At 41.0% G+C, this 18,825-nt stretch overlaps 1 protein-coding gene across 3 annotated transcripts in view; it reads right to left on the reverse strand.

Moving 5' to 3' along the window:
• Positions 1–18,825, reverse strand: part of stard8 (StAR related lipid transfer domain containing 8) — a 215,053-nt gene that overhangs the window by 52,132 nt on the left and 144,096 nt on the right. For all 3 annotated transcript variants that reach the window (XM_060832773.1, XM_060832771.1, XM_060832772.1), the window contains 2 exons: positions 12,581–12,652; positions 6,011–6,092 (listed from right to left, as the gene is read on the reverse strand). In XM_060832773.1, coding sequence (XP_060688756.1) covers positions 6,011–6,092; positions 12,581–12,652 — 154 coding nt within the window. The remainder of the gene's footprint in view (positions 1–6,010; positions 6,093–12,580; positions 12,653–18,825) is intronic.

An 18,825-nucleotide genomic window follows, 5' to 3' on the forward strand; every position in this document is an offset into this window, starting at 1 on the left:
TTAAACAAGAGGAAGAAAAATTGGGCTGGTTTAGCTATTGGTTATTGATTAGTTGTCACTGAAAGTAGCCCAGCCATTGAGTCAACATCCTATCTAATCCTGACTGCCCATTATTTCAACTTCAAATTAGAACATAGAACATAGAAAAATACAGCGCAGTACAGGCCCTTCGGTCCTCGATGTTGCGCCAACCGAAGCCTACCTAACCTATACTAGCCCAATAACCTCCATATGCTTATCCAATGCCCGCTTAAATGACCATAAAGAGGGAGAGTCCACCACTGATACTGGCAGGGCATTCCATGAACTCTCAACCCGCTGAGTAAAGAATCTACCCCGACGTCTGTCCTATACCTACCACCCCTTAATTTAAAGCTGCGTCCCCTAGTAACAGCTGACTCCATTAGCAGAAAAAGGTTCTCACTGTCAACCCTATCTAAACCCCTAATCATCAAATTGAGGAGAGAAGGGACTTTAATCAAGTATGACAGAGGCAATGCAGTACTAGTTACAGACACCAACTCTCTGCAATTTAAACAAAACTTTTCTAAAAACTAACCCCACTTTACCTCTAAGTCTACTGCACAAATGCTAATGACCCCAAATGCAAGTTAGCAAAACTGGCCCAAAATTGTGATATTGACAGTTTGACAGCACAGTCCTGAGAGGCAGATATACTAACACTGGAAACTCAGTAATTTCAAGAATATTTGAGATACTTTTCTTGAGATCTTAGATTCAAACAATGAATATTATAGAAATTTCCTTGCATTCACTTAGACAAAGGGCAACAATATCAATGGCTCACAAAGCAATTTACTAACAGTGCAGGAAGCAGTAAGGGCACTCAGCTGTCCCTAAGCCAACAAGTCAGTGCAAAAAAAAATTAGTGCCCTGACTAGGAATGCAACACGAAGAGTTAGTGACATCTTCCGAGAACATACTTGGAACAAGATTGCCCATAAATGATCAATCTGCCCTGAACATTGTGCTGAAGTAGTTATTCAAAATGCCCTCAAATGCTCTCAAATTTTACTGGTTAGTGGTTGCTTATAATTTACAGCCTTATATTAAATCATCCCACTTTAGACTTCATTTGGAATTCAACTATTTGGTATATGTACTTCAACATATCCTTTAGAGGAATCAGCCATCATTTATGGGTTATTCCTATCTCACAATAATCCAGAATCATTCTCACTTTTCATGTTCGTCTGATGCAGAAGGTAAGCCACAAGACCAGAATGAGAACAGATACAAGGGAAGGACACCATACACAATGTTAGAAATTGGGAACTGCTAGAGCAGCTGTAAATTACTAGTTCCTATTATATTTCACTTGGTTCATAAACTGTCAGCAAATATCACGGAAGCATTGCACCACATCATTACAGTTGGAAGTCACACATGAACACTATTTCTCATTTCATCTTCTAGATGCACCATAAGAGGAAGAAAAAAAAAACAAACCCCACATTAACTGGGAGGTTAAAGAGTCAGGTGTACAGCACAGAAGCAGACCCTTCGGTCCAACTCGTCCATGCCAACCAAACATCCTAACCTAATCTAGTCCCATTTGCCAACTGGCCCATATCCCTCCAAACCCTTCCTATTCATATACCCATCCAGATGCCTTTTAAATGCTGTAATTGTACCAGTTTCCGCCACTTTCTCGGGCAGCTCATTCCATACATGCACCACCCTCTGCATGAAAACATTGCCCCTTAAGATCCTTTTAAATGTTTCCCCTCTCCCTCTAAACCTATCCCCTCTAGTTCTGGACTCCCCCAACCCAGGGAAAAGACAATGTATGTCTATACTATCCATGCCTCTCATGATTTCACCCCTCAGACTCTGATGCTCCAGGGAAAACAGCCCCAGCCTGTTCAGCTTCTCCCTATAGCTCAAATCTTTCAACCTTGGCAACATCCTTGTAGATCTTTTCTGAACCCTTTCAAGCTCCACAACATCCTTCCGATAGGAAGGAGACCAGAACCGCATGGAACATTCCAAAAGTGGCCTCACCAATGTCCTGTACAGCTGCAACATGACCTCCCAACTCCTGTACTCAATACTCTGACCAAGTAAGGCATACCAAATGCCTTCTTCACTATCCTACCTACCTACAACTCTACTTTCAAGGAGGTACGAACCCACACTCCAAAGTCTTTGTTCAGCAACATGCCCCATGCACGTACCATTAAGTGCATAAGTACTGCTAAGATTTTCTTTTCCAAAATGCATCATTTCTCACTTAACTAAATGAAACTCCATCCACCACTCCTCAACCCATTGGCCCATCTGATCTAGATCCCAATGTACTTTGAGGTGACCTTCTTTGTTGCCTACTACATCTCCAATTTTGGTGTCATCTGCAAACTTACTAACTCTACCTGTGTTCACATGTAAACCATTTGTATAAACAACAAAAAGTAGTAGACCCAGCACCAATCCTTGTGGCACACCACTGGTCACAGGCCTCAGTCTGAAAAGCAACCATCCACCACTACCCTCTGTCTTCTACTGTCAAGCCAGTTGTATATCCAAATGGCTAGTTCTCCCTGTATTCTGAGAGATCTAATCAGTCTCCCACGCGGAGCCTTAATAAATGTCTTACTGAAATCCATACATTTCAATTTCATCACTCTGCCCTCAGCAAACCTCTTTGTTACTTCTTCAAAAAACTCAATCAAGTTCCTGAGACATGATTGCCCATGCACAAAGTCATGTTCTCTATCCCTAAATCAGTCCTTGCCCTTCTAAATACATGGCATAGTGAGAATTTCACAGGATTATAAACTCAGACCTGGCCATAGGGACCATGGTTCAAATTGCACCATAACAGATGCTGAACTTGGAATTTAAATCTGGAATTAAAAGTCTAACAATGATAATTAAACCATAGTCAATTGCCATAAAACCCCATGTTGTTTACTAATGTCATTTAGGGAAAGAAATCTGCTTTCTTACTTGTTCCAGCCTACATGTTTCCCAACCCACGACAATGAGGCTGACTCTTAAATGCCCTGGTAGGCTGTATTTAAATGGCTAAGTATCTTTTAAAAAGGCATGAAACTGGACAGCTGGGAATTGGAACAGGCAAAACACAGCCCTGCTGACCCTACAAACTGCTCCTTACTAACCTGCATGGGTGAGTGCCAAAATTGTTCAAGCAATAGTCTGACAAGGTATGTAAGCATGGTGATGAAACATTGGAGAACAAATCTACCAGCTGAGCAAGCAAACTTACAACATGATGATTCTGAGAGTACAGCTAGTTCCCACACAACACCATCCCTGTTCCACCAACTGATGAATGATGAGGAAGCACCAAGGCAGCAAGGATGCAGAACACACCCTGGGGGCAATGTTCATCATCAAAAAGGGCTTAGCAACATCACTATTGATGAGGCTGAGAATCCTAAAGGACCTTGCTGCCAAACTCAGTCCCTTTTGCCACCTGTCACAGGCAAAGAGGGAAAAATATACTTGACCTCATTTGCTCCATCTACTCATGACAGTATCAGGAGGACAGACTGTCATACAGTCATAACGGGGACACATCTTGTCTTCAAATTAAGAATACCATCCATTGTGTTGTGCAGCACTGCCATCATGCTTAATGGGACAGAATTTCCAACAGATATAGCCATTCAAACCAGGGCAGGCCAAACACAGGAGTGTGTGTACACCAAACAGCAAATTATTGCATTTGCTAAGCATTTCTCAATGAACAGATCAGATCCAAGTCCTTCTCCATCCAGTCGTGAACGATAGTGAACAATTACACAACTCATTGGAGAAAGCAGCTCACAAACATACCTATCTTCAAATGATAATTTTGCATATTAATGCAAAAGATAAGGCTGAAACATTCGCAACAATCCTCCTCCAGAAGTGCCAAGTAAATGATTCATCTCAGCCCCTCCAGAGATTTTCTTCAGATGTCATTTTTAGCCCATTTGATTCACTCCATGTGATGTCATGAAATGATTGAAGGTGGTAGGTACTACCAAAACCACAGGGCTCTGAAGGCTTATGTTCCAGAACTTGCAATGCCGCTACCCAAGCTGGTCTAGTACAGATACAACACGAGTATTTAACAATGTGGAACATTGCTCAATAATATCCTTCACACAAAAGCAGGATGCACCCAACCTGGGAAATTACCATCTTATCAGTCTGTTCTCGATCAGCAGTACAGTGATAGAAGGGGCCATCTTATCAGTCTGTTCTCGATCAGCAGTACAGTGATAGAAGGGGCCAATGTCATTAAGCAGGACTTGCTCAGCAACAACCTGCCTCACAGACACGGTTTGGATTCTGTCAGGCCCACACGGCCCATGATTTCATTACAGGCATGGCTCAAACATGGACAAGAGTTGAGTTCTAGATGTGAGGTGAGAGTGACTGCCTTGACATCAAGGCTGTATTTGACAGAGCATGACAAAAGAGCTTTAGCAAAAATTACAGCCAATGGGAATCATATGCAAGAGTCTCTGCTAGTTAGACTCATTCCAAACTCAAAGGAAGATAAGCATTGGAGGTCAATTATCTCAGCTCCAGATGTCTGCAGGAGTTCCTCAGGATAATATCTTCGACTGCTTCAATGAGCTTTCCTCAAACAAATTCAAAACTGGAAATGTTCACCTATGTTTACACAATGTTCAGCATATTCACGACTCCTCAGATCCTGAAATAATCCATGCCCAATTGCAGCATGCTTGTATCTGGGCTTGGTCTGACAAATGGTAAGTAGCAACACATGGTACACAAGTAGGAGGAAATGATTCTTTCTACGAAGAGAATCTATCATCACCTCTTCAATGGCATTGCCACCACTTATTCATAAACTAACATCCTGGGAGGTTACCACTGACCAGAAATAAAACTGGATTACCCATGCAAATACTGTGGCGATAATTGCTGGAAAGACACTAGAAATCCTGCAACAAGTGTGAAGCATCCAGAACAAAGCAGCCCGTTGATTGGTACCAGACCTACATACACTCCCTCCACCAGACACTCCATGCACAATGCTGCAACTTTCTATAAGAGTCACAACAGAAATTCAAGAAACCTACTAAGACAGATCATCCATAAAGACAAGGGCAACAGATACTGAGGGAATACCACCACCTGCATTTCCCTCCAAGCCATTCACCATCTAAATTTGGAAATACCTCACCATTCAGTGTCACTGGGTCAAAATCCTGGAGCTCCCTTCCTAACAGCGTTATGGATGCTCCTACTGAATCCATGATCCCAGGAACCCAAGCAAGGGCAGCTGAAGTGTTAGACCCCAAAAATGAAGCGGTCAATGATAAAAAAAAAGGAGATAATAAATCAACAGTTGAAAAGACCCACAACCAGTTTTTAAAGAAGATTGCATCAAATGTATGTGCAGGTAGTTGGGACTATGTCAGAAAGTCTGTTGTAGATAGAAGTCATCTACCATATTAAATCGGTTTACATGATTGATAACCTTGCAAAACAAGAATCTACATACTGGAACTAACTGCTAAAGGTCACATAACACTGCCCTAAGAACAATCTATGCATCAATTACAGACATTCAGTTACTGATGTCAAAATATTCATTTAAAAACCTTAACCCAGACATAGTATTGCTATCCTGCATTAAACTGACATGGTCTCTAATCTGGATATCACTTCCTTACAATCTAGAAAAGCCACTCTCGAATGGAGCATGCTAAATCTTATCAGCCCCAATTAACCACACTACTGGCAACATACCAAAGAGTTGACATAGAGTCAGATGTACAGCATGAAACAGACCCTTTGGTCCAACCCGTTCCATGCTGACCAGATATCCCAACCCAATCTAGTCCCACCTGCCAGCAGCCGGCCCAGATTCCTCCAAACCCTTCCTATTCATATACCCATCCAAATGCCTTTTAAAATGTTACAATTGTACCAGCCTCCACCACAAAGAGAGAATGTGTGGGGTTAAAATTGTAAACACTATTTCAGAGAAAAAAAAAGTTACCTGCACAAGGATTTCACAGAATCACTGTCGAGAAAATCATGATCCTTCTTGACAGACGCAATGTCGATAGGAAACTGAGAATCTACAAGAAAGAAACACATTTACAGATCACCTTCTCATATACTCCATCTATCACTGAAAATTAGTCAATTTTTTTCCTCAAATCTACTGAAGGATCACTAAAATCAAAACTCTTATTCTTTCAGAGTTTCTGTTGGTCCTGAATATTTTAATATTTCTTCAGGTGCTGAATCTCAGAGATACAGCTCCATCCACAAAAGAAACCCTCCAATAGCATGTTTGAGTGGATAACTTTTGTATTTAAACACAGGCAATTCTGAATTTACTGAACTTGGACCTTAAGAAGAGCAGCTCATCCACTGGGAAGCTAAAGTGAAAATGCAACACAGATTCTTCCAACTAATTCAAGAAATGGTCAGAAAACCAACCACAGCTACACCTGAACATCCCCAATTCACTTCTGGCAAGTGAGTGACAAAATGTCACAAAATTACCTTGAATTGAAGGTTGACAGGTTACAAATAGAGAAGGTTACAATAGAACTTTGCTACCACAACAGGAGTCAATGACAGTTTAAAAAAAAATCCACTAGGGTAAAACATGATGGATGCTGGACATCTGAAATAAAAACAGAAAATGCCAGAGGTACTCAGTAAGTCATCTGACATCACTTAATTTATTGAGTATTTCAACTAGGTTCAGCTTTTGTGACAGAACTGTACTACTGAGAGTCAGTTAGCTGCATAGTGATAGACCTCTAGCAACAGTTGAATTAATTCAACAAAATCTGGGGAAAAAAAATAAATGCAGCAAATAAAAGGAAGAGTTGTGACTACACTGGTATCACTGAGATCACCTGAACAAGTCAGTCAGCTTAAAGACATTGGACATTGCAGATGTAGTTCATCTAAAGGAATTAAATAAGGAAAAGTGCATTTGTATGGCAGGAGAGAAGAAATAAGAAAAGCCGAGGCCAAAATAAACAAAATATTAGAAAGAATCTTCGGCACAAGTAGGTGGCACGATTAGAGGTGGCAAGGGTGCGTATTCACCAAGGTGGTAGCACATGTAACCTTGCTATCATCTCATTTCCACCAGAATTAAGCCCTGGGCATGAAGCCAGAGTTAACCTTTCTGCCCCACTGCAAATAAAGTATTTATGTGGGCAAAGATCAAGGGGTTCAGATTGCCAATGAGAAATAACCCAGTGGCACATAGGCGTATCATCATGCAATGTTCTTGATCACCACTATCCTGTAGATAATTGTCAACTCAAAGGACTGGACATTAGATTGGGAAGTTACTTTCCTACTTGAAGCCACTGACCATCTCTCTCCTTACTTCCTATGTATTACTCTCCTTATGTCCCCCAGCGCAAGAACTATCGCTCACATTTTGCCTCAAGTCCTCTGCAATCCTGGACCTCTGAGGATGGAGTCATACATCCCGAAGCAGCCATGGCCATCTCTGTGCTGCTGCTAAACAGAAAAGACAGTAGCCTCTGCTGGGCCAGCTGCTATCACTGGGTAGGATTTTCACGTCAAGACTCTCAATGTCGAAAGGAAGGTGCATTAGCAACCCTTCTGCTGGCTGATAGTGAGTGGTTTGGGTCTTCCCTGGAGAGGCAGCCAGCAAGCCACCTTCTCAACAATACTTTATCAATGATTTCAGTACATTTGGTGTACCCAGCAGTGACTCCAAGCCAGTTCAAAGAGGAAATCTGTATCACACAAAAACTAGGCTGAAACATTTGGGATATTTTTGGGATGCAATCAACTTTCCTGAAGGAAGCAGTCGATGTATGCTCACAGTGGGGCCCCGAGCTGTTAGTCTGAGGTGAAAACTGATTAATGGAAATGACATTTGGCTGAGAATCATTTTCCCAATATGCTCTACTTCCAGTAATTGTTCTGTCAATCCTCCAGGATCATTTAAAAGTTGCAACAAACATTTTGCCTTAATTAAACATTTCAAGTACTGTACAGACTTAGGCTAAAGCAGGAAATTCCATTGCAGGAGATAACAAATACTTAAAGTGAAAGTAGTTGTACAAGTTAATCTTTTGTGAACTCAGCCACTTTTGACAATTCATAAATTCCAATAATGTAAATATAATACAGCACATTTATCTGTTCAGATGGTCCCAATGCTCAAAATGACACTGGTACGGAGATGAGATTCAGACACAAGCGAAGGTGATAGCAGGAAATCAGATGTTTCTAAAACTTCAAGTGAATACTGCACACCTTAAAAAGGAGATGCACACATGCTGCAGAGGATGCAGACTGCAAGAGTGACTGCAAGGTTCTCCAGTGTTACTGTGGGCTGGGGTGCTGAATGTAAGGAGCTTAATCTCCAGGAGTCAGTTAGATTACAGCAGTACCAAGTAAAGCTTGGCTCATGATGGACCCTGGGAAGATAACAGTAAATTGGAAAATGGCCAAAATGATTTCTAGATCAAAACCAAAGACCAAACTTCTTGTTTTATCAAGCACCCAAATCCATTAATCTTCATAATATTCCATGTTAAGAACATGAACTAGGAGTAGGCAATTCAGCCCCTAGAGTTGCTCTGCCATTCAGTACGATCATGGCTGATCTCAACTCGACTGCAACTCCACTTTCCTATTTGGTCCCTAGAATTCTTCAACTCATTAGTAATTAAAAATCTACCACCCCTTAAATTTACTCAATGTGCCACATCTACCACATGCTGAGACAATGAAGTCTACAGATTTGAGATCTTTTGACAGAAGTAATTTCTCTCACCTCAGAATCACAGAATCCTTACACAGTGTAGAAAGAGGCCTTTCAGCCCATTAACTCTGCACCAACCCTCTGAAGTGTATGTCACTTAGAAACACAATCCCCTACCCTATCGCTCTGAACCCCACATTTACCATGGCTAATCTACTTAGCCAGCACATCCCTGGACACCATGGGTAACTTAGTATGGCCAATCCACCTAACCTGCAGGTCTTCGAAATGTGGGAGGAAACTGGAGCACCTGGCGGAAACTCACACGGACACCGGTAGAATGTGCAAACACCACACAGTCACCAGCGGCTGCAATCGAACCCAAATCCCTGATGCTGAGGTAGCAGTGCTAACCACTCAGCCACCACGCCACCCCACTGGATGACTTTTTATTATCCCATATTCCCATTAAGCTTTAAAGAGCTTTCCAGAGTGAAAGTTGCAGAACCATTTGTGAAAAGTGCTCACTGACAACACCCCAAACAGCCAAGCACTAATATAAGAGTTCCACCCCTTTGTTCTGGATTCATACCACCAGCGAAATCAGTTCTGCTCTGTCTACCTTGGAGTCCTCTGCTGAAAGCAGGTCCAAACCACAGAGCTGCCCCAAAGGTTGACAAGGAGACAGGTAGAGAATCATCTCCCCTCTAGAATGCTGGCAAATTCCCAAACTGATTCTCAGTAGCTGACTGGCTTCCCGACATACTGTGACAACATGCAAGCTGTAGCCTAAAGCTATAGACATAATTAATTTGGTCAGGTTACATCGTACTAAGAGCCTCAGAATTAAGGCACCTCTAGGCAACAGCAATTGTAATATGATTGAATTTTACATCCAGTTTGAAAGAGAAAATAGTGAGACTAAGATTTGTATACAGACTGGGTCTCTCAATTTTTCTGTGTTTTAAAACAGTGGACTGAAATGAGGATGACCAGGGATTTAAAGAGATGGTAGAATGTTCTGAAAACAAGTTAAGCGATACCTCGTGAAGCCTGTTTATGTCACTGTGTGATACAGCAACATGCAGTGATGATGATCACCGATCTGTCCTCATCCACCTACGTCAACATGACAGTCAAAAAAAGCACAGCAATGTCTTTACTTCCTCAGCAGGCTAAGGAAATGTGGCATAAGGACTTTTACCAATTTTTTGGGGAGGTTTTCTATACTGCATCGTATCTGGATGCACCAGAGTGTGGTAGGGCAACTGCTCAAGACCACAAAAAGCTACAGAGCTGTGAACACAGCCCAGTCCTTCACACAAGCTAGCCTTCCATCTATTAACTCCATCTATACTTTCCACTTGTTTGAGAAAACAACCATAATCAAAGACCCCTCCCACCCCAGTTCCACTCTCTTCCATCAGGCAGAAGATTTTTTTTTTACACATATCAACAGATCCAAGGACAGCACCTTCTCTGCTGATATACTTTTCAATTGACCTCTCAAAAGGTTCATGTTGAGCACTCTCTCTCTGCCCCTTTTCTGTGGCTATAACACTATTCTGCACTTTGTTCTTCTACCCTGATACAATTTGCCTGTTTTGGCGCCAAAACAACACTTTCCACTATCTCAGTACATGCAACAACAAATCAAATCAACTCAATTACTATCAATTACTACCACAGCGATCTCCTTTCCAGTGTTATTTCTCATTTTTTAACCAGGCTGATTCTACGTCTTGATTTCCAATATCTATCACTCCTCATTGCAGCACTCCCCTTCCTTCACTAACAAAACTACTCCACAACCTTTTCTTTCTTGTCTATTCTTCTGAAACACAGAATCCTTCCATATTCATTCCCAAACCTGTTCTACCTGAAACTACATAATTATCACCAAATCATACCCATTTGTTTCCAATCACTATTTACTCATTAATTTTGTTCTGAATGCCGCATGCATTCAGGTACAAAACCTTTAAGTTGTTCTATAATTAAATTCCCTTACATTATGATGATGTTTTGGTGCAATATCATATCCACACATTTTGTCCCTTCCTTATATTTTCTGTTAATAAATCAGCCCTACCACTAACCTGCAACCTTACCTTTTCCTTTAACTTTGATTCCTACTTTTCTGTGAAATTGACCCCCATTCCCCTATTTAGTTTAAGCTGTTAAGTAGAACATAGAACATAGAACATAGAAGGATACAGCGCAGTACAGGCCCTTCGGCCCTCGATGTTGCGCCGACCGAGTCTTACCTAACCTATACTAGCCCAATAACTTCCAAATGCCTATCCAATGCCCGCTTAAATGAACATAAAGAAGGAGAGTTCACCACTGATACGGGCAGGGCATTCCATGAACTCACAACCCGCTGTGTGAAGAATCTACCCCTAACATCTGTCCTATACCTACCACCCCTTAATTTAAAGCTATGTCCCCTAGTAACACCTGACTCCATTAGCGGTAAAAGGTTCTTAGTATCTACCCTATCTAAACCCCTAATCATCTTATACACTTCTATCAGATCTCCCCTAAACCTTCTCTTCTCCAATGAGAACAGCCCCAAGTGCCTCAGCCTTTCCTCATACGATCTTCCTACCATTCCAGGCAACATCCTGGTAAACCTCCTCTGCACTCGTTCTAAAGCTTCCACATCCTTCCTATAGTATGGCGACCAAAACTGCACACAATACTCCAAATGAGGCCTCACCAGAGTCTTATAAAACTGCAACATGACCTCAGGACTCCGGAACTCAATTCCTCTGCCAATAAAGCCCAGTACACCATATGCCTTCCTCACAGCACTATTTACCTGGGTGGCAACTTTCAGAGATAAATTGGATTAAAGTAATTTAATCCAATCCAGAGAGTAATTGGATTAAACTGGATGATCTGTACAAGAAACATCTCATTTAAAAAGTAATATGGATTCAGAAGAGAGATTCTGCCTGACAAACATCTTCAACATTTTGCAGAAAGTGACAAAGACTGTCAGGAATTTTACAACATGATGCAGATTTACAATAAGACTTCCACTGATATCTATACAAAAGCTAATGCAGTGGATGCTCAATGAACAGCTGTAATAGCAGTGGAAAATTAACTAAAAGCCGCATTTGCAAAAATTCTGCAGGTCTTGTGGATCCAAAAATTCAAGTGACCGATCAGAAGTGCCCCTCAGGAAAATCCCAGGATATCTGCTTAATTGTTGTTACCAATGCAACATATGAACTAGATAAACAGGACATTTCCGGTGAAGAACGAACTGTTCACAAAGGTTGCCCAAGGTTCTTATCAGCACTGAAAAAATTAAGCCAGAATATTACTCCAAAATTAAACCATGGAGGCGAACAAAAGGGCACAGTTTCAAACCAGTAAAGCGTGATTTTAGGACCATTTGTAGGAAATTCTTAACAGTGTAAATCAACATTTGAAAGAACGCATCAGATGGAGGCAAAATCTTGGAAATATTTTTAAAATGTGTAATGTATGGTGGTCGGGGGAAAAATGTTAGAAGGTCTTTAATTAGACAGATTAACTGAAGCTATGTGACCATCCTTATCCATAATTACCAAGGTGCTGCAAACAATAACATTCAAATAAATAACATTGTTTAGCTTAAGGAAAATTCTCATGGGGAAAAATAAAGAAAGACAACAAAGGGAAAAGATCCTGTTTGTAAATAATTTTAAAAGAGGAACAAAATCAAGTGTGCATCCCATGTTATAACGGCAGAGCTAAGCAAATTTCTCAGTTTTTCCCATTGGCTGCCCTCTCCTCCTACATTCTTTATAAAAACCAAATTAAAACAAATAAATAAGGCACAAACACCACACCTACCTTCATAGAGCTGTGCATACTGAGGAAATCCTGCTGCCCGCAGCCAATCACACACTTCCTTAGCCTTCAGCTCTGTAATAGAGTTCATTCAATTAACTCTTGCTGAGCCATGAAGTTGCAAGTGACACATAATGTGAGAACAAACAGCAAAACAAAAAAATATTTTTGATTTAAAACATGAACCTACAGCCCAGAAATATTTTGCTCAATTTGGTCTATGCCTATAATTAGGCCAGGCAGACATCAACTTCGTCCCACTCTTTCTCATTTACCCATAAACATAGCTTCCAATTTGTTTTCCATGAGTTCATCCATAACCTCCTTAATTGCATCCACGTTATTTGATACCTTATAGTTGCATATTCAATATTCTTGACTCACATTGGTGCAGAAGTTTCTCTGGAATTTCCTTTTGGTTTTTTTTGCAACTATCTTACATAAGCAGCTCATGGTTTCTTTCACTCAACTCCAGTTGGAAACATCTTCTGTATGTCTATCCTGTCAAATCCCCAGCTCACTCTAAAGAGTGACTGGTTACCTCTTAAGTCTTCAGAGTGAAGGAGGGGATTTAAGCTGAAAATGTGTTGCTGGAAAAGCGCAGCAGGTCAGGCAGCACCCAAGGAACAGGAAATTTGACGTTTCGGGCATAAGCCCTTCATCAGGAATGAGGAAAGTGTGTCCAGCAGGCTGAGATAAAAGGTAGGGAGGAGGGACTTGGGGGAGGGGCGATGGAGATGTGATAGGTGGAAGGAGGTCAAGGTGAGGGTGATAGGCCGGAGAGGTCAGGAAGAAGATTGCCGGTTAGGAAGGCGGTGCTGAGTTCGAGGGATTCGACTGAGACAAGGTGGGGGGGGGGGGGGGGGAATGAGGAAACTGGAGAAATCTGAGTTCATCCCTTGTGGTTGAACTCAGATTTCTCCAGTTTCCTCATTTCCCCTCCCCCCACCTGGTCTCAGTCGAATCCCTCGAACTCAGCACCGCCTTCCTAACCGGCAATCTTCTTCCTGACCTCTCCGCCCCCACCCCACTCCGGCCTATCACCCTCACCTTGACCTCCTTCCACCTATCACATCTCCTTCACCCCTCCCCCAAGTCCCTCCTCCCTACCTTTTATCTTAGCCTGCTGGACACACTTTCCTCATTCCTGATGAAGGGCTTATGCCCGAAACGTCGACTCTCCTGCTCCTTGGATGCTGCCTGACCTGCTGCGCTTTTCCAGCAACACATTTTCAGCTCTGATCTCCAGTATCTGCAGACCTCACTTTCTGCTTGAAGGAGGGGATTTGTCAGGATAAAATACAGATGGTTCCAAAGATACCACTGCCCCAACCTCAATCTTTTTGGATAGTTCGATAGTTTCCTTACTGTACTGTTAGATCATTATTTTCTGTTACTCTAATGCTATCTCTTCTGAACCTGAATAATTACCTTTATCCATTATTCAACAAAAAAAATTGATAAGTTTTTAAAATCAAAAAGCTTAGTATTACTTAATTGCTAATTTCTTATGTCATTTTCTCTCATTTTTCAATACTGATGGTATCTTGCAAAATGGACATCAGCAGTTCAACTTTCTCAGCAGAAAACAAATGGTTTTCTCAAATTGAGCAAATTGTGTTTCTGGAGAATGGGATCCTTTCTATTCAGCATCAAGCTCCCTCTACATTACTCCAAGTTTGTGAAGGGTCAAAGTGTGCACCAGATAGCCACAGTAAAGCTTTAGCGACCTTTCATTCAATGAAAGGTTACTATAGGTTTTAACATTGTGAATATACAAAATTAATTGTCCTCTTGATATCTACAAATTGAACATTACGGAAAGAATGTGAAATTAGTGTGCAAAATGGTAACTGTGATACCAAAATAACATTCAGAATCGTTGCATGTGCAGTACAGTTGGAGATATCAGAATCTAGACAATACTATGCAGGCAGAAGGCAATGGTCTGGTCAATGCATCAGAGCATTTTAAAGTTTTTTTCAGCTTTGCCTCCTCCTCCTGAACCTGCTGATTGATATGAGATGTAGTTTTAATACGCCAGACATTCCTTTTTTTCCTTTAATCGAGCGTGGGTGTTGTTGGCAAGGTCAGCATTTGTTGCTCATCCAGAATTGCACTTGAAATAGGTTTGCATGAATAAACTGACATATATATTACCAAGGTATTGTCAGCTGAATATTCTTAAAACTTCACTGAACAGTGAAGCTGTAGGGCTGAGTTTCTCTTCTAAGATCAGGAACACAAACAAACCATCAAGCCTAAATACCACGAACAAAATCAGAAATTGCTGGAAAGATTCAGCAGGTCTGACAGCATCTGTGGAGAAAAAAAAAAGTTAACCATTCAAGTCCAGTGACCCTACTCCAGAATGCTGCTAGACCTGCTAAGTTTATTCAGAAATTTCTATGTTTGTTTCAGAATTCTAACATCCACTGTTCATTGATTTCTTTTTCAGCCTAAATGCCAGCCTGGTTTAGGTCAGAGCAGGAATGAAACAGATTTCTGTTGTGTGTAGTTCAGTTTCTCCTTCATATTTTCATTTCTTTGAAATATTGCATCAAATTGCATTTCCCCAACTTCCAAACCACCCTCCTCCACCTACATGACACACCCATTCATTGTGTGGACACAATGGTCACTTGTCACAGCAATTATCAGTAGCAAGACTGAGCAAATACTGAAGCTTTTTTGATTAATCCTTATCAAAAAGGAACCAACCTGTGCACAGATATTACTACACACCTCTAGAGTAGGTGAGATTTATACCTGCCCCTCTTGGCTCAGAGGTGGGTACCACGACTACTGCACCACAGGAGTTCTGCTCAAATCCTTCTTGACCTACTTTAAAAACCAGAGAACATCTGTATCTCCAGGGTTTGTGCTCAGTGCACATCCAACATTCTCGTTGGATAAAGAATCTCTCCAACCTGGATTTGGGCTTTTCCAATGAATGCTTTCTCTGGAGACAAAGAACGTTTGATCTATCACTGACAGCTATATGGATAAATAGGCTCACCCCAAACTGATGTCTCAAATTAATCCATGAGATAAAATCACTTCAGCTGTTCAGACTGACCTTAGATTATAAACAATATAGTTCAACCTTTACAATAATTAAATAACCTTTGCAAAATAAAAATTACTTCACTCCATATAGGATCTGAACTGTAGAGTACATCTCCAAAAATTAACCAAAGGTTCATCCCATTGAAGATTGATGAATAAAGGTATACTTGCATACACTGGCAAAGGTCTCTGAGCTACTCAGACTGAAAAGCTGCGAGCAGCTTCATGAAAGCAAATGGGAAACTTTTACAGTTTCACTCTCCATGATGTCACTTGACTTGCCAGGTTTTCAGGAAATCTAGCCAGGTCCTGGCAGCGGCTGGAGGGGCCAGGATTTGCAGTATTATGGAAGGTCAGGAAACTAGGGGGTAGTAGCACTTTTGGGGGGGGGGGGGGGGGGGGGGGGGTGGTAGACACTCCAATAGGTCAAGCAGACTTATTAAGAAACAACCCATTCTGACCCTAACCCCTGCAGGAAAAGCTGCAGGAATAACAGTGAGGAATGAGTCTCTACTATGACTGATGAAATCCTGACTGCATTAGGATGAGGCCCTTTACTGGCCCCATTAATTACCCATTTAAGTGCCTCAATTATCCCAGTGTTGGGTCAGCCACCAATAACTACCTCCACTGCTGGGACAAGTGAGGTGGACGCTGATTTTCAAACCTTAAACCTACCAACAGGAAGCAAATGAATCTAGTCTTTACTGTATCTCCAGATACCAGACATACTGAGTGCTTCCAGCAATTTTTATTCTGGAAATACTATAAGCTGCTGTACAAAACAATCCTTTGTCAGCCTTGTAGGAAAATCAGAAACCTTCCTGACTTCAATTTGGAGGAACTGGTGTTGGACTGGGGTGTACAAATTTAAAAATCACACAACACCAGGTTATAGTCCAACACATTTACTTGTAAGGACTAGCTTTTGGAGTGCCGCTCCTCCATCAGATGGTTATGGAGAATAAGATCGTAAGATACAGAATTTCTGAAAGCTAGAGCTTCCAAATAAACCTTTTGGACTGTAACCTGGTGTTGCGTGATTTTTAACTTCCTGACTTCAGCCTCTGTCTAGAATTCAATATCTCCGTGAGTTTCCTGTTTATTCAAATTCAGAAGCAGGTTTCAGTTATCAACTGAATGGGCAGACCTGCCTCGCAATGCAACCCAATGCTGGAGATCAGGAACAAAAATCGTTGAGAATATATTAAGGAATAAGGTCGCTTAGTTACAGTGAAGTCGAAGGAGCCAGAATTACAACACCGTGTAAACTAGGGGAGGGGGGTGAGGAGCATAGTAAAGTGTAAATTATGGAGAAGTTCACAACATAAATCAGTAATTGTTTGGAGGAGATGGGAAAGAGTGTTCAAACAACATTGCAACAGCTCCAAGCTAGGGAAGGGGGTGGGTGGAGAAGATGATGGGGCTACAGCATATCAAACTGTGCCTGAAACAAGGCTGTGATGAAATGAAGCCTACCACCTAGATTAGAGTGCAATAATAAACTGGGAGAGGTCAGTCACAGTGAAAATTGAGCAACAAGATTACAACACAATGAAGACTCAAGAGGAAATGAGACAATAAAGCAGTGTTAACCTGTGTTGACAGAATTCAAAGGTGATAAAACATGCAGCTTGAAAAACAGACATTTATTCTGGCTTTTATTCATTTAATTTAATTATAAAGGAAGTGTCATGTCCAGATTTAAAAATCACAATACCATGTTATAGTCCAACAGGTTTAATTGGAAGCACTACCTTTCAGAGCGCTGCTCCTTCATCAGGTGATTGTGCCAAAAGCAAGTGCTTCCAATTAAACTTGTTGGACTATAACATGGTGTTGAGAGATTTTTTAACTTGGTACACCCCAGTCCAATACCGGCCTCTCCATATCATGCCCAGATTTGTTAGTGTTGGGGACTGGAAGCACGAAAACGATTTCAATATTTTTATGCACAGTGCTGAATACAAGACGAATCAAGAAAGATCAATGTTTTCTTGCTAAGATTCCAAATAATATTTTAATAGAAGCCCTTAAGTGGGGTATCACAAGCCTAGTTTGATTCTAATATCGGTGTAGCAAATAGGGTATCTGAACTGGAACATATTGGCCATATCCAACATCACCAAAAGCCTGAAAAAGTCAATTGACCCTTTGGGGATAGATGCTAGTTCTAAGTGAAAGCCCCCATGTGTGATTAAATGATGCCTTGAGCACTTTTAAGGACAAATTCTGGTAATTTGATCTTGAAATGCATACTGATCTACTTAAATAAAAAATAAAGTAACAAGATAAATAGCACTGCTTTCTTACAATTCCAGCTTGCACAATTTACCAATATCAGGATCACTTCTTTTCTAATTCATCTAACTTTCTGTTAAAATGAGTTGTGCCTCAAACCCAAACTCCAGGTCAATGCCATTTGCAGTATTTTCAACTCCACTGAAATATGGAATGAGGTCAGAAGTCATCACAAATGGAGGAGTGAGTAAGTCATCCTGATATATTTTTGAGCCAGGATATTTTTCTGTTAAGATACATGACTGGATTTGTGGTGTTGAGCTTAGAATAGTTCATTTTCTCAATAGCTGAGCACTCATGCCACTGCAGATGCAATGAATTTCATTAAATTGCATCAGCCAGGTAGCATTTTATTAAAGGAAACCCAGGTTTCTCTTGGCAAGGATTCCATGGAAAGAGGATTCATAGCTTTTTCCAAGTCCTACATGTAAAACAAACAGGTTACCTCAAGTCAACCAAGAATGCAGTCATTCATCCAATTTCATTCCCCAAAGTGCAACGTACAGTCAATTAATGACATAAAGATTACAATTTTGCAGAACTCCCTAATGATGGGATGTCAACATATGCAGCACTAAATCTTGCTAAAACTATCCAAGGCATTAGTCTGACCATACCTAGAATGCTGTGAACAGGTTTGATCCCCTCATTTAAGAAAAGATATACTGGATTACAGACAGTCCAGAGAAGGTTCAAGTCGTTGATTCTGGTAATTAAGGAACGGTCTCATGAGCAGCGGTTGAGTAGAATGGACCTCTATTCATTGGAATCTAGATGAATGAGTGGTGACTTTATTGAAGTGTACCAGATTCTCAGGGACTTGACAAATTCAATTTTAAAAAAATTGTATCTTCATGTAGGAGAGTCAAAGACCAAAG

Source organism: Hemiscyllium ocellatum, chromosome 11 (assembly GCF_020745735.1).
Source record: "Hemiscyllium ocellatum isolate sHemOce1 chromosome 11, sHemOce1.pat.X.cur, whole genome shotgun sequence".
Classification (NCBI taxonomy): domain Eukaryota; kingdom Metazoa; phylum Chordata; class Chondrichthyes; order Orectolobiformes; family Hemiscylliidae; genus Hemiscyllium; species Hemiscyllium ocellatum.